This window comes from Anguilla anguilla, chromosome 7 (genome assembly GCF_013347855.1).
Source record: "Anguilla anguilla isolate fAngAng1 chromosome 7, fAngAng1.pri, whole genome shotgun sequence".
NCBI lineage: Eukaryota > Metazoa > Chordata > Actinopteri > Anguilliformes > Anguillidae > Anguilla > Anguilla anguilla.
The window spans coordinates 49,865,848-49,882,345 of NC_049207.1; the positions used below are offsets into that span (position 1 = coordinate 49,865,848).

General features: G+C 49.4%; 1 protein-coding gene across 1 annotated transcript in view; it reads left to right on the forward strand.

Annotated features, from left to right (window-relative positions):
- The window catches only part of LOC118232300 (glucosidase 2 subunit beta-like), a 116,355-nt gene that overhangs the window by 48,989 nt on the left and 50,868 nt on the right, over positions 1–16,498 (forward strand). The window contains exon 10 of the mRNA XM_035427182.1: positions 1,052–1,121. Within this exon, the coding sequence (XP_035283073.1) occupies positions 1,052–1,121 (70 nt within the window). The remainder of the gene's footprint in view (positions 1–1,051; positions 1,122–16,498) is intronic.

Consider the following 16,498-nt stretch of genomic DNA (forward strand, 5'->3'; position numbering starts at 1 on the left):
TTACATTATGCAATGAGACCTCTGACTCTCGGGGAACTGGTTAACAGGTGTTTAGTCTATTCTAAAGGAATGATTCATGTTCCATTTGGCAGCAAATTGCACTCTAAGTAGAAAGAGTGGAGTCCAGCCTCAAGGTTGGAGAATCTAATATTGTGTACTGTAAATAAAATCATCAAAAGCGGTGGATTCTCTTGTGTTTTTTTTTTCTCCCTTCTTCTTCTTCTTTTTATCAGAACCAAGTCCAGGTTGGCAGCGTGAGGCAAAGGCCATGGTTAGCAAAGTGTAAAACAAAGACTATGGGGGAGCGGTATAGTGTAATGTTTAGGGAACTGAACTTTATGGGTTGCGGGTTTGATTCCGAGATGAGACCGTGCCGTTGTGCCCTTGAGCAAAATATTTACCCTGATTTACTTCAGTATATATCCAGCTGTATGAATGGATACTGTGCCGAGATGCTGAAGTCGCTCTGGATTAAAGTGATTAATAAATGCCTGTAATGTAATGTTATGTTTGGCATAACGTTATACTGTATATGTTTGAGGTAGAGTAGTTGGAGGCTTGAGATAACCTTTAGTTTAGTATAACCTTTAGCATTAGTGGAGGTGTACCTTCACAGAAGATTATTGTCTTCTTTTAAATATGAACAAGACACTCACATTTGGCCCTGGTGAAGACAGGACCTTGTTCCCAATCGCAATAATGATAATAATATGATTGGTTCAAATGAATCATTTTATTTTCAAAGTCTTTCACTCTACCATGACTCCTGAGTGATCCACATCTTATGAATTTTAAGTTGTGACGTCATATGAATTTCCGAATTAACTCCGAATGTTGTCCTAAATGGGAAGGATTCATAAGTATGATTCTTTTCAGCAGTCCAGAATTCAGAACAGCAGAAGTATCAGCAGGTTCCCGTGGAAGTCTCAAGAAGAGTAGCTACAATGGGTAGCGTCAGTGCTAGCATTGACGTGCTGCATCGTGCATTAATGCAAGAGGCGGTCGACGCGTGGGCCAACGACCTTCTCTCTGTTCCATTATGCGGCTGCAGATCAAAGAGGACCCGGGGTCAGAAGCCGGTGCATTAGACGAGGGCCCCAACATCAAGGCTGCTGGGAACAGTAAGTCATTACAATTCTGCCCTTTCTTTATGTGGATGTGAAGTGTGGATTTCTTTAGCTTTGTGTGTGTGCGTGTGTGTGTGTGTGTGTATGTGTGTGTGTGCGTGTGTTTGTGTGTGTGTATGCATGTGTTTGTGTGTGTGTGTGTGTGTGCGTGCGCATGCAATTTAGAAATATTTTGTGATGTTGCTTCATATGTATGAACAGTGGTTCAGCGCACTGAGCTGGTGTTGTACTTAGTCTTTTGATACTCTGTATGCCTGCGGAGAAGTGACTAATTCCAATCTATTCTGGGTAATCAAGGCCGCTGTCGTTCTCTTAAAGGGTCCTCTTTTCAATTTCGCCTTCTCTGCACGACTGGAAATCAGGAGTTTTAGCGGTTTCGATTAAGGCTGTAATTAGGCCTTGCGATAACTAGCTAAACGCATTTACGGCTTACTTTGTGAATCAGATCATTTGAATGATCTACCCGTGTGGAATTAGTCAGACTCTTTTAGGGTTTGTAAGCCATTTCTCATGTGGGTTACCATGCATGACCATAGATATTACTGTCCTCTGCTTGTGTGTCACCATATACAACAGAAATATATTGCACTTGAGCACTTTTTGTGATCTCAACTTCGTTTATTGTTTTTTGACATGCCAGTTCAGCTTATCACCATATACCGCCATGTATATCGTCACGCTCTTTTTCAGATGTTGCAGTGCTATACCATAGATATTGCCGTGCTCCACCAGAGAGATTTCCGCACAGATGTTGCTACTGATCGACTAGATGCTCGACCCCTGATTCTTAGCATCGCCACTTTGAAACATTCCAAATTCCACGCCGTGTCATAAGCTGGATAATTGGAAGCTGTCATTTCCTGTTGGGACAATGGCTGCACGCGGCTGGTGTCTAGGCAATGAAAACACCATGTGACAGTGCTGCCGAACAGCCACCCACCATGAGGAAGAAAACAGCGAAGAATAAAGCGCTCTAGAATTATTTCCGTGAGGGGAAAGGGGCAACTTTATTCTCCTCCAGGGGGCAGCACAGCCGTAAAGTATATAAGGCAGGGCAGAAATGACCATGCAGGTGCAGTAGTTATTTTTAACCCTTTGTAGAGTCTGATTTTTGGAATGTTTTAAAAAAAAATGATTAGTCAGTGTCCTAGAACTCTACTGCATTCAGTTTCCGGCAGCGATTGTGACATCAGCATTAGAATGTTCAGTTAAGAGTCACACCTTCAAGGGTTAAGTGGGAACTACGGCTGATATGCAGGGCAACCATGGCAATGGTCGTTTTGTAACTCGAAGCCCTGCTCTACCATAGATATTGCCATAAATATAGGTTATTCACTCACCAACAGTGGCTTTTTACTCCACACATTGTTTTTTTCTTTTATGCTTCAATCTTGGATTTTAATATCAGTGGAGAAGTATGAATTATGTCATGTGTGTGGTCAGAACTTTCTGTAGCGTTTGGGAGAAGAAAAAAAAACCCTTTGATTTTTTTGTCACTCAGTGTTGAGTGTTTTTTTCAAACGTCCTCATAAACTTGTTTCACGTTATGCTATTGCACAATTCTTTCTATGTTTTAATCTCCTTTTTCAGATGATCATTTTGGCAAGTTGTGTTGTGTGTGGTAATGGGCTTTTTCTCTCTGAATGATCCACTGCTGTATTTGAACTGGGACAAAACGGCTGGATCCGTTGTGCAAACGCATTGTGTGCCATTTTTAATAGGTCACCGTCGCATCTCTGAGTTAAGGGATGTGAGTGACAGGGTAAATTGCAGGCAAACACCAGATAAGTTTTCCGGAGTACTTTGCTGTCATTCCTGATATTAACTTAATTAAGAGCAGCTGAACCGTAATTAAATTTACCTTAATTAACAGTTATCATTGTAACAGAGTGGCTTCTGTCAGCCTTTGAAATCTTCCTTTGCTTCACTTCTGTCACTGGTAAGACAGATAAGGCAGCAATATTGTCTGCACTGTTTGAAGACTTAAGTGGTCAGAAATACAATTGTAAACAGAGTGTAGTGCTGGACATATGGGAGACACTGTAAGCTCTATACTTCACTGTTGCACAAGGACTCTTTGCTTTGATAATGTGTCTGTTTTCACAGTTTTACCATTTCTCTTTACTGACACACAAAGTAGACTTTTCAAGATGGCGGTTCTCAAACAAGAACACGGTCGCTTGAGTGGGCTATTCACAGGGCCATACGGCTTGTTCTTGAGAATGTGTTTCACTGCATAAAATGCTATTCACCTGTAATACACTTTACATATATATATATATATATATATACATATGTATGTGTGTGTGTGTTTGTGTGTTTGTATGTCCTGTCAGATACGCACTTGATTTACAGCGGTCTTGACAGACACGGAGTTAAAACGGCGCATGCGATTTGTGGCAGAGTTTAGCGGCTGTCTGCCACACCCCCTTGCCTCGCTGGGGTGCGACTCTTCCGCGGCGGCGGCGGCTACGGCTAGCAGATGGTTCTCCTGCATCGAAAGTGTTGTATTTCCCCATGGAAACGGGACATGTCGGAAACAGGCGTGTGCGGCATTGCTCACGTGCAGCGCAGTATTCATACAGATTGCCGCTATCCCGCCGCGCTCCTGTACGCGCAGACGGAATATCACCCGCCAAACAATCCGCTCGGACTACACGCGGAGAAGGACACCGCAACTCCTCAGTCTAACTGACAGGGAAAGGGTTGTCCCATTTTTTTTTAAAGTTTTATTTTTGTTTCTTTTTGGTTCAGTCATTGTGCAGATAGCAGGCACCAGACTTCTTTCTACCTGCCTTCAAACCCGTCTTATTTAGTTTTTCAGAATGTATGGGGCCTGCATTCATATAACAGCACTGAGCAGGAGTGTTGGTCTTGGATCAGCTTTGCCTTTTCACTCTAAATGCATAAGATGCTCATCTGAGTTGCTTTAAGAATATGGATGCAGAGCTGGGGGATCAGACAATCAGAACTGCTCAATCTGAGATGATTTATGAATATGGACGCAGAGCTGGGGAATCAGCCAATCAGCACTGCTCATCTGAGTTGCTTTATGAATATGGACGCAGAGCTGGGGAATCAGCCAATAACACTGCTCAACTGAAATAGTTTATGAATATGGATGCAGAGCCTAGGAATCAGCCAATCAGCACTACTCATTGGAGCTGATTTATGAATAAGGACGTAGAGCTCTTTTTTTGTATGAGGCTCATTAGTTTCCTGCTTTATTTTGCATGCGGGTCTCCTAAGCTTAAAAGGAGTGGTCCTGCAGTGGAGCTTTACCTCTCGACCCCCCGTCCCACCCCCGAATGCCATGCCACCCCCCTCCTGAGCCTGCGTGCGTGCGAGCTGGCAACCCCCCGTCGGCTACCCCCGAACCCCTCGCCGCGCGGCTGTCCCTCGCGTCCTCCCCGGGCGTGAGCACGCATCGTTATCAGAGCAAATTAGCCGCGCTCGGGGCGGACAGCCGGTGGGGAACCCCCAAAGGGAGCCCCGTTTTTCGGAAAACACGAATCCGGAACAGCACCCCTCACTGCGGCGCGGTTCCTCACGATCGGGGGTCGGTGCCTGGCAGACCGGGCGAAGTGATGAAAAAAATGTTTTTTTTTTTTGGAGGATCAGCAACGCTTATCTCGCACAAACGCGATGTAATTTATTCAGGAGGAAAGCGAATCTGGGCACACGGAAGCGTTTGTCAAGGGACACGATGAGCCAGAGTGTGGGGAAACAAAGGGCGGGGGGGGGAAATGCACAATCGTGCAAAAAAAGAAACCCAGGGATACGGCTGTAAGTGGGGGGGGGGTTTCTCTAATCTCACGTGGTCATGTGATTTTTCTCGGGCTTGTTCTCTGGCTCTGATAGGGGACGGTGATGCAGTATTTTTTTATTTCCTTTTATTTATTTCTTTTTACATGTGGAGTTGTCAATCAATGGAACAACTTGCATGGTGAAGTTGTCATGGTCGTATAGAACTCCTTGGGGTGCGATTAACTTATGGTTGATGGCAGCCTGAATGGACTCTTCTCATCATTAAATATGCTTATGTTCGCATGTCAAAGCTTGGTCAAAGTATGGTCAAGGCACAATCTGTGTGTGGTCAGGGTTTGGAATCCATACCGACAGCATTGAGCTCTTCCTCATCTCCTTTTCTCCCCCCCCCCTCCCTTCTCTCAGCCAGCTTGGAGGAGGGCGAGGGGGTGGGGGGGGGGAGTAACACTGTTGCAGCGAGTACAAAGTTTGCTTGATTGATCGACCGATTGATCCGTGGATTACTTTTCCCACCAAGGGCAGTTAGGTGAGGCTAGTGAGAATTTAGCGAGCTAGCGCGTAGCCGCAAATGCTTTCTCAGTAGGAATCAAGACAGAAGTGGTAGTGTTGGCCCCCAGGGGTTTAGAATATTTCGGTGCTGTTTGTTTCAAAGGCTCTGTACGTGTCATGGAGGCTACAGACAGATAGTGCAGCTTGCAGTATAAGCACCCTTCGTCACCCACAGTAATTTCACTACTGCAAAGGATATTGTCCCTAGCCGTCCTTCAGGCCAAATTCGACCAAGGGGGTAGACCTCTCATTAGTGCTGCCGTGGCAACAGCTGCTGTTCTTATTGTTGGTAGAGTAATTTTTTTGATGGACACATGTTCAGCGCGGACGCTAGCGAATAAACCGAACGCCGAACGCTAAGCGCGGGACGCCGCCGTGCTGGCGTAGAGGAAACGCGCGGGTTAAACCGCCGGAGGCCGCTGCACCTTACGCGGAATGAACGGGGCCTGCCGGCGACCGAGCGGAGTGGAGGAAGAGGAGGAGGAGGAAGAGACGGACAAAGCTGACAATTTAGCGCTCCTTCATTGCAAATCCCCAGTGTGAGTGCCAACTCCCCCACCACCCCACCCACCCCCACCCCCACCCCCACCCTCTTCATGTTTCCCCCGGGCGGTTAATTGGCTGATGGCTCCCACGGCGACGGAGGAAAAAATGCGCCCGCGTTCGCCGCTCTCCAATTAGCCGCCCGAAGGCTAGCGCCTCGGCCGCTTAATTAGCGCGTTAGCCGGGCCTGGGCTCCGCCGTGCAGCACGCGCTCCGCTAACGCTCGGCTAGCGCTCGGCTCCTCAGCGCTCCATTGTGCCGCTCGTCCATTACCCACCCGCCTCTGCGCTGCGCCGCGGTAGCACACCTAGCGCCGTGGCTATTTATAAGGGGCTTGACATAATTGTTATGTAAGAGGAAAAAAAGTTAGCTAGCTACCCAATTTTTTCTGGGGGTTTTTAGCGGGGCCTGGCTGGGCTGGGGCCTCGTGCGCGGGGGGACTCTTAAGAGGCTCTGGAGCTGGGGAGCGGCGGCCGAGCTGGCGGCTTTCCGAGCCGCGGGAAATTAGCCGCCAGCGGCGCGTTCCCGGGCGGCGAAGAAGAGAGGCGACGGATTAGGAACGCGGGCAGACGCGGCAGTCGCCGTTGGCTGTTTGTAGTCATGGAGACCAAGGAGTACGACTCTTTGGTCGTCTTTTGTGTCACCCTGCAATGTTGCCATTTCACATTTCCTTGATTAATAAGCTCTCAAAACAGATTCTGTCGGTTATTAAGTTGCACGTCCAGAAAGATCCTGAACTCTCTATGTTATATGTAATATAAATAATACTACACTGCCTATAAGATCAAACACACATTGACAGATCACATTGCATGTAGTAGGGCTCTCCGATGCAACACCTACAAAGAAAAAACAATCCTCCGTGCTTCTCTTTGACCCTTATAACCCCGTATTGAACACTGTCTGTTTTTTTTCCCTTTCCGTTGTCCTCCAGTGAGTCTAATCAGCCTGTTTTTCCGGCTCCTGGTCCTGTGTTTATTTCAGGTGAGTTTTACAGCCGGGGGAGCGCCCGCGCAAGTTAGCAATTATCCCGAGCGCAAGGACGGCGCGGAGCGAAGCAGTGCCGTCGGATCGATGCGGGCCCCGCCAGGCGCTGTGCAAGGGGGTGGGGGGGGGGGGCGGCATGCGACCCGGGGGGGGGGGGGGGGGTGATGAAACCAGCGGAGGGCCGAGAGAAACGGGGAGGGGGGGGCGGAGAGCGCGAAGCTCTTCTGACGGATGTTTTCGCGCGAGAGGCGAGCGCGGTCGTAGCTCTGACCGCCGCGCCGCGGCACACTGACGGTCGCCGTCGCGGCTCTCCGGCCTTCGGACGCGCCGAGAGCAGGACCGTGGAACGCCGGGAGGATCTCCGCTCCGCCGGCGATATCGATCCGCCGCGCTCGTCAGAGTTTACACTCCGCTCCCCTCCTAACACCGCTTTGTTTTCGCTTGGTAATGCCGGCCTGTTTGTTCGGCTTACCTGACGGCTTTTGTGTATCTTTGCTCTCGTCAAAAAAACCGTTAATCCTCCTGATTTTTGTGGCATTGTTGTTCAGGTCAAACGGGTGATTGATGTGCCTTTCTTTGTACCTTCTATAACTTCGCTTTCTGCAGAGCGAGAGTTTTGGCTTTGGTCCAACCCTTGCAGAAGTTTTCCTTTTCTTCTGCATGATATTTTCAGGCCATCTGCCTTAATCTTGTGAAGCACCAGAAGAGATTTTTTAGGCGGTCCATTTTTAGGCCTTTTGATGCGAATAATGAATGTTTCTTGGTAAGGAAACTGTGATTCAAGTTCTGCGGAGATCTGCGATTTCTGAACACGGATAACACGCGCATGCACCGTGAGGAAAAAAAACTTCATACAAGAAAAGAACACGGACAGGTTTAGTGCCTACCTAACACCTGTTAAGAGTAGGTGTTTGTATTTTCTTGGGATACTTGTGTCAGAACTCTGTATAGTTTCCATGGGAAGCATGAAACAGATTTACTGTGTTTGCGTCGCATTTTCTGCTGCAGGTGAACTGCGCTGTTGCGTCAGAACGGCGCAGGCGTCCCGTTGCAGCGAGAGTTGCAGGTTTGAGCTGCGGGGACCGATTTTGGAAGAGGAAGGGGGAAGTGCCAGGATACACTGACTGCCAGGCTTCGGCTTCACAAGGGACGGTGACAATCAAATCCTGGAGCGGAGTTAAGGGAGGCGGAGGTTCTCTCACCGGAGGAACGCCTGCGCGGAACTCCTGCGGGCATGCAGCAGAGACTCGATATCCAAACTCGTATTTCACCACCGCGCGAGTGAGCATCGGTGTGTCATCGCCGCGGTCTGCCCGGAGAGAGGAGCTCCCTTCTCAGCGCGGGTGTGTTTCAAAGCCGAGCGATTCGCGGTCGCCGAGCGCGCCGCGGTCCTATTGACCGCCGTTCGGCGTGCGCGCGGTTTCTCACCTTCGTTAGCGGTAATGGCGCCGCTGTCCCGGCTGATACGGACCGCGGCGGAGCAGGCGGCGTTTGTGCCGGCGCGTTTTCGTTCGGCGAATCGGCGTGATGACACTTGACCGTGAGTGTCGCGCAGTTGGTCACCGTGATCTGAAAAAAACTAAAACAAACAAAGGAATGTGACCGGCGTGTCTGATTCGCAAAACGCGCTTCACAAGACGACATCAGCTGCTGTCTCTGCTCAGACGCCAGTTGTGCCTTTCATGACGAACCTCTTTCATGAGTCTTTTAGTAATTACACTCGTATCAATATTTAACTGCTGTAAAATACTGGTGTTCGTTAATACGCCTGACTCATCTGTGATTTTGGCTGTACCGTTGTGAATTACAACTGACGAACGCCGCGGCCCTCTGCCTCCATAAACGGAGCGGCTTGCCACTGTCCATGCTGAACGGTGTCAGTTGGCAGCGATGGTCTTTGCCGATGCACGCGTGCCGGTTTTATTTTCACCGGCAGAACACTTTGACCCTGTGAAACGCCAGCTTACCGCACACACTGCCTGCATCGGTAAAGGCGAAAGCGGACGTGCACGGCGGCGTTCGGGCTCCTGCACCCTGGCATGCCACTTCACTGCACGCGGTACCTCACCAGGAGAAGTCCTTTCCCCTACACATACGCCTGAAGGGAAATCTGGGCTCCGTTCACTACGATGTTGGGGGGGGGGGGCGGTCAGGGGGGGCTTCATGCTGGATTTAACAGTGTCAGCGTTTGAATGCAGGACGGTGTAACGGACCCCTCCCCAGTCCCCTCGCCGCGGAGACAGGGCAAGCGACCGCGTGGTGAGCGAGGGCTGGGGACGGACGACTCGCGGAGCTGACCTGAGGTCGGCGAGGCGGGCGCGCGTCGAAGCGCTCCGGACCGCTCCTCCCGCGGCGGGATTCAGGCTCCGCGCCCGTCGCGGTGCGCCGCGTTCACGCGCTCTCACGCGCGCTCTCTCTGTACCGGGGGTCACGTGACCCCCCTCCTCCGCTCGGTAAACACGCGCGGCCCGCGGTGATGTCGTAGCTTCCCTTCGCTCGCCCCGGCTAATTGACGCTGAACCCCGAGCTCGTTCTCCTCCGCGATCTGTTGCAAATGAGAGCGAGGAAGCGAGTTCACAGAACGCCGCAGTATTTCGGGTAATTATCCCTTAAGTAATAGCTGCAAAAGTCTCATAATTGGATGTTAGCTGCTTTTTTTTTTTTTTTTTTTTTGTGAACCGAAAATGTGAAATGGGTTCGTTCAGGTTTCGCAGTTTCAGAGCAGGCTTTGAGAGCTGGGCTGCCCCTGCCTTTTCTGCGTGAAATTAATCCAGATCTGCGACCTTCCACCTGTCAGAGGCGGGCGACCTGCTTCGTCCTCGTCTCTGCCTGCAGTTCTGTGCTGATTTCATTTGAACGTGCGCCGAGTCAGACGTGGGCAGGATGCCAGGATAGCGCCTCGTCTCCCCTCCTGACGGGATCTGGCTTCCTCTAAAGGTGCAGAGCTGTAGGCCCGGTGAAGGATCGGTTTACTGTACGCGTTCCCCTCAGAGATTTAGATTTCTTCCTACGTAAAATTGTGTTTTTGTGTGCGGTTATTTGGAGGTTACCGCCCTGCCTGGAGTTACTGAAGTGAGCTGGCTCTGCCTAAGCGTTTTGTTTTTTGAGTCCTGCAGACAGTTTACGTGCGTTTCCTTGGCAAAATGAAGACCGGTCCTCACACACAAACACACACGCCGCTTTTTCCCCACATACGGGCCCTTGCGATTTTCTGCACGTGCGTCAGAACTGCCGGGAAACGCGGAAGAGTTTTCTCTTACCGCCCAAGCCCTGCTGACCTCCTGACCTTTCGGCTCCCGGCCCGGGCGCTTCGCGCTCGTTAAGACGAAGATTTAATTGGTCGTAAAACCCGTGGCGCTCGGCGGCTGATCGAGGGTTTCCGGGAGCCGTAACTCACTACGACGCGTTTCATTTCCCCGCATGCGGTGTGAGTGAATTGATGGAGGGGGTCTGAGGAATGCCTCAATGTAAAGAGACCCTCTTCCACTCTCTTCTTTCATGGACACATAATGCTGTTCTGTACGGCTGTGTCTGTCTGTATTGACATGGGGATGTGTTTGATGAGGCGTCAGTCGGTAGTACACATCAGTTACCTGTTCAGCAGCTCTCACATCTTCTCACATCCCGTCAATCATTTAACATTTGGACGTTTTCATTGGAAAAATGAGATAATGAATACTCCAAATAGGTATCTGTTGCACGCTTCAAATATCATGGCTTCTCTTTGGATCAAATCCAGCAGGTTGAGTGGCTCGAGGCCAGAAGATAATTTCAGACACGAGTTAAATATCTTTGTGGTATTTTCTGGCGTTGACGCGCAAGTCCATTTCTTTCAGTGTGAACAGCGCAGTGACTGGCCGTCAGCTACTTTAGCAAAAGTGCCCTCTTACTGGTTTTTTTGGGTTTTAGTTCAACAAAATATTTTTGTTTTTTTATAATTTTCTTTCTTCTTTTGAGCTTTTTATATCTTGAGATAAGGTCCTCTTGATAAGATTAAGTCTGGGACGAGCACGTTTTGTGGGTGTTTTCCTGAAGAAAGCGAGCTTATACGTACTCCGCTCACGCTCTGGTTCCTGCTTTAAACGCCGCTGAAAATGGCGCCCGCTAGAGCGTCTCACCCGCGGCGATCTGAGCGACCGGGGGGCGTGGCTTCAGAACGCTGCGCGCGCGGGAGGTGATGTCGTTTCGCAGCCCTGTTTTTGCCGTCCCGCTGCTGGTGCCTCTTAGATCCGTATCGCGCGAACCGAAGGCTTCCCTCCAGCTCATATTTAACTCCACATCCCGTTCTCCGTGGGAGAAAGATGGCTTTTCACTCTCACCTGCGGAGATGTAGACACCGCTGCTCAAATGTAGGGCATACATGAGTTCTGTGAATGTGATCGACTGTGCAATTCATTACAAAATGGAGGCTAGAAAACACACCTTTTCTGCATTTCTGTTTAGCAGGTTTAGTGTAGCTGTGGGTCCCACACTAGTTCTGTTATGATTCACAAAATCCTACTACTCCATACTTCAAAAGCTACCTCACTCCTTACTCCAAATACCCCCTTAGTCCATACTTGTCATTATGTTATGTTATGACTGCCACTTCGTTAGGTAGCAGGTGTAGCAGGTAACATGCTTTAGAAGCATAAAACGCAATATTTCCATGTGCTTGCGTGATAGAAAAAAAAATGTTTAAATTATATGTGTGTGTATATGTATATACTGTATGTGTGTTAATTTATGTGTGGCTCTCTCCAGCTTCATCTAGATTTAGTGGATTTTGCTTACCATGTTAAATGCACTTTCAGAAGTCGCTTTGCCTATAAACACAAGCCGAGTTGCTGAATTTTAATCCGCATAAATTTTCACTGGCTGCTCTCAGTCAGCCTGACTGTGTCGCTCCCTGTGACTTGCGCAGGCCTCCGGTGGTGAACAGGGTGAGATGAGCACTCGGAGCGAAGAAACCTGCTTGATATGTGACAACATTATCTAGCACCCGCCCCCCTGGTGCCCCCCACCCCCCCTCCTGCCAAGAAATACCTCCCTGCTCCCTGTGCTCAGCATGTACGGTAGCTCTCCTGTTTTAAATTTTCTCTTGTGTAGACGCAGGCTTGCTGAAATTTTCATTTTTTTTTTTTTTTGATAGTTGGACATGTTCCCAAAGAAACAGCAATGCGAATCCCTAATGAAATTATAAAGCATTTATTGGCAGAGCTGGCTCTCATTAGACACATTTACGCGAGCTTACCGGAATAAATTGCCTTCTTGGAGAAGGATCCCGACATCCAGTAAATCCTGGCTGAGGTACGGGTGTGCCGCGGTGGGGTTTGACCGCGTGGAGCCGCACAGGTGCTAGTTTGCTAGCCGCTAGTTCTATTGCGACGGTCGGGGCCTTGGCTAATCCACGGCTTTGGCTGATAGCCGCCAGGTGTGCTCGCGGCTTCATGGATGTTGGCTGGCAGTTAACGTTCTGTTGTAGGATTTGGTTGCAACTCGAACATTTATGTTGCGTTTTAACCGATGTTTATCTTGAATACCACCTAGAGCTTTCTTATTCGTTTTTTAAGTTGGAGGCTTGGAGCTTAATTTCAGCGTTATGTTCTGTGACTGTCTAATTTTTAAAAAAAAATGAACTTCAGGATCGTTTTGGCGAGAGCGCCAACCGCGCGCATCTAAACATCCCTGAAATATTGGTTTATCAAGACTTGGTTCCAAGCCAACATTTTTCTGAGTTTAATTTTGCTTTTTGTCAGTGAAAAAAGAAAAGAGAGAATGCACACAAAAGAGAATGGCAAGAAGGAGGGATGAGTAGTGGACGGATGAATATTAGTCAGGGCCTGGAAATTATGGCACTGAATTGCAATGTGCGTTGGGTAAACACCACTGAGCTTTTGTGTGTGTGTGTTTGTGTGCGTGTGTGTGTGTGTGAGAGTTTGCACACACACACTAACGCACACGCAACACACATGCATGCATGCAAGCACACACACACACACACGCATACACACATGCACACATTCACACAGACACACACACACATATTCACACACACACACACACCAGACACACAAAACCACACAACACACACACACACACACACACACACACACCAGACACACAAAACCACACAACACACACACACACACACACACACAGATTTTCCCGAATGCTCCCTTCCCGTGTACGCTGAGGTAGGTTTAATTATAGTGCGCTCTTGTCTTGGGAGCAGATGGACAGTCTACCACAGAGAGGGAGAGAGAGAGAGAGAGAGAGAGAGAGAGAGAGAGAGAGAGAGCGAGCCGCGTTTTTTGACTCGGGTAACGGCGTGCGGTAGCGGGATCCGGGAGCAAGGCCACGCTGGCGGAACGCTGGATGTGTTCCCGGCGCTGCCGGCGCCATATGCTGCGCGGCGAAGTGTCAGCGCGTGTTGCTCCACACTTCCCTCTGACGGAAACGTAGCTCTGCGCGCCCGTGCTAATTCGTCGCGTCCCGTTTGCGTGATGTAAGCGTGTTCTTACGCTCGCCGCAGCCTCGCTGACCCCCCCCCGTCAGCCCCCCCCCCCCCACGTCAGCACGCGTGTTTACTGTGACCCGCGCCTCGTGTTCGCACACGGAAGCAAGGCGCCGTTAATATGTTCAAAATGGCTGCGTGTGCGCATGAACTAGTGCCACGCGCGTTGCTCACGCAGTGATTTTAATTGACTGGTGTGAATGACTACGTAAAGAGAATGATGAATATTAAAATAATACAGAAATATGTTCTTGTGTGTGTGTCTCGCGACCCACCTCGAACCCCTGTCCTGTCCCACCGTTTGGGAAGCCACCGCTCCAAATGTGGATCCTTTCCGAAATCACGCCAACGTGTGGCGACACAGCCCGTGTTTGAAGATCCACGGTGCAGGATTACGTAAGCCGCACCCGACTTTCCTGTGTCAAAAAAATTTTTTTAAAAAAAACAGGTGTGTAATTGTGACTTGGAGGCTTTCCCTGGAACCGCTAAAAAAACAGCTAAAAAGAGAGTTTCTCCACACTTTCCCCGAACTCGCTAACGCGCAGGAGCGGGGGAAACCTAGCGCGCGGTGAGGCGGGCCGCGGGAAGTTGGCGGGCGGGGATAAGACACGTGGCGTGATAATGAGCCGGGCTTTCTTTAAAATCCCAGAACCATCGCTCAGCTTTCTGGGAAAGAAAAAAGTCCTCAGCCCATCTGGGACGTCCAGCAGCGTCTGAGCTGCTTTTGACTGGGGTTGTCGTCCCTACCCCTGTTTAACTTGCAAATTCTAGGTACAGTGCTTTACAGTTATTTTCAAAACTCGTACATAACTTAGTACCACATATACACTCAGTACTATCCCTACACTGTCAATCAGCACGATCACATTAAATTACATTTCGCCATTTAGCAAGGCGTTCTCAGCCAGAGCGACTGTTTACGCTCTTTACACACGATCCATGGATTTGGGGCGTGGCGAGGGGCGGGGCCATACCAGCAGGACCCAAAGCGGGGCGGGGCCATACCAGCAGGACCCAAAGCGGGGCGGGACGGGTGTCTTGGTCCGAAACGGGCTTAACGCACCCTCGCTCGGCTGCTCAACCCACCGGCCCTCAACTACCACTCTGCATACCCCTGCCCTCCCTCCCCTTCCCCCCGCACCCCCCAGTGCGGGAATTCAATTCGTTCTGTATGTTTCATTTCTTTTCAGATTTAGATTTATTTCATGTTCGCTGCTTTTAATTAACTCTCCGCCATCGCTACTGGAGAGGAGATAAAACTCGCCGCGCTCATCCGGCAATGAGCTACACCGGCAATCATTTACCACTTAGACGCTGGCGCCGGAGCTATCAGTTTCCATGGCGACCGGCGCCTTGGTGATTGATTCCTTGCCAGTGTGGCACCGCCGTGGGGACTAAAGCGTGTGAGTTTTTTCGTGCGCCTGCTACATCTTTCTAATTAAAATGGGATTACGGAGTCATCGCGGTATATGTTCAAACAAATGCAGTCCTAAAAATCAATTTCTGTTAATGTCAACACCATTAAACGCGCGGCGTAATAAATAAATATATGCGGGCGGGCGTACAAGAAGGCGCAGATGAGTACAATGTGTGCATTAGGCACTGGGTGCCTGCGTTCATATCTTTTACATTTATCCAGAGGTTGGAATTACTTGTTGACTAAACTGCGAGTTAATGGAAGGTTCGAATGAGCATATGAAATTGTGCCACGTGAGAGCCATTGCAAAACAGCAGTCTCCTGCTGTTACTCGTCTTATGTCTTACAGTTTTAGTTATGCATGTGATCTTAGTAACTGCATTACAGAAGGGTGTGCAGTTGAGTTGTGTAATGTGCTGTATGCCACTGAGCGTAACGGTTTCATTACAGTCCCTACCAGCCAGGTCTCCTCTGGTCAGTAAGTCTGGAGGGCTGCTGTGTCTGTGGGCTTTTTGATGTGTCACTGCACTGAAGTGCCTAATTTAAGCCATCGATTGGTTAAAGAGTCGACGCACTTTGTTTCCAAGTCCTAAATTGAGTACTAAGGACTTGGAAACAAAGTCTGATTGGAAGGAAATCACAAAAAAACAGCACTCCAGGACTGGGCTTTGGCACCCCTGTCTTACAGTACAATGCTACTGCTGTTTCCACAGCGGCTCGACCGCGCTCATGCAGAACGTGGCTACGCTGAGTCTGCTTCTGGAAGTCGTGCTAATGTCCTTAATTACCTGCAAATTAAGCGAAAGACATAACGGTCGCCCTGCGGGGGTTGTAAGTTGTACACTTTTTAGAGTCTTTTTCACTGTTCTTACTGAGGTTGGCTCGGTCCGAAGGGAGAATGTGTGTTCGACCTCAACCGTCAGCGCAATAGTTGCTTCTTATTTTTTTTTTGGGGTGGGGTGCAGCGGCGTCATTTTCTTTGAAACCGCAACACGCTCTTCTCTCAGAGATTCTCGAGCCACCGGCTGTCTCTCTGTGTCTGTTTCACGCAGCGGGCGAGCGGGCGAGCGGGCGAGCGAGGCTCGTTTGTGTTTGCATTCAGAAACGTCACCGAAACAAAGAGGTGAGGTGAATTACTGTCTCTCTCTCTCTCTATCTCCTTCTCTTCGTCTCTCTCTCTCTCTCTCTCTCTCTCTCTATCTCCTTCTCTTCGTCTCTTGCTCTCTCTCGTGCTCTCTCTCTCTCTTTCTCTCTCTCTCTGTCTCTATCTCTCTCTCTCGAGAACTCAGGAGCCATGCGGTGTTGCCAAAATCGTCGAATCCTACGACAGCGGGTCTCTAAGCTACCCTAAAATCCCGAGGAGAGATGGCACTTTTTTCTTTCTTTCTTTCTTTCTTTCTTTCTTTCTTTTGCAGATTTCAGTCTCAGCGCCGCATATGGCAGGGTGTAACATTGCGCCCCGGGCCCCTTTTCAGTCAGAGCTCTTACGCTCTTGTGTGGGTCGCGTCTTTACAGCAAAGGTAATATTAGTGATTCCCAGGGACTCCATCATTTAATGCTTGACACGAGAACGGGACTCGAAATCTGGCGCCGCTCGAAATATACATGTTT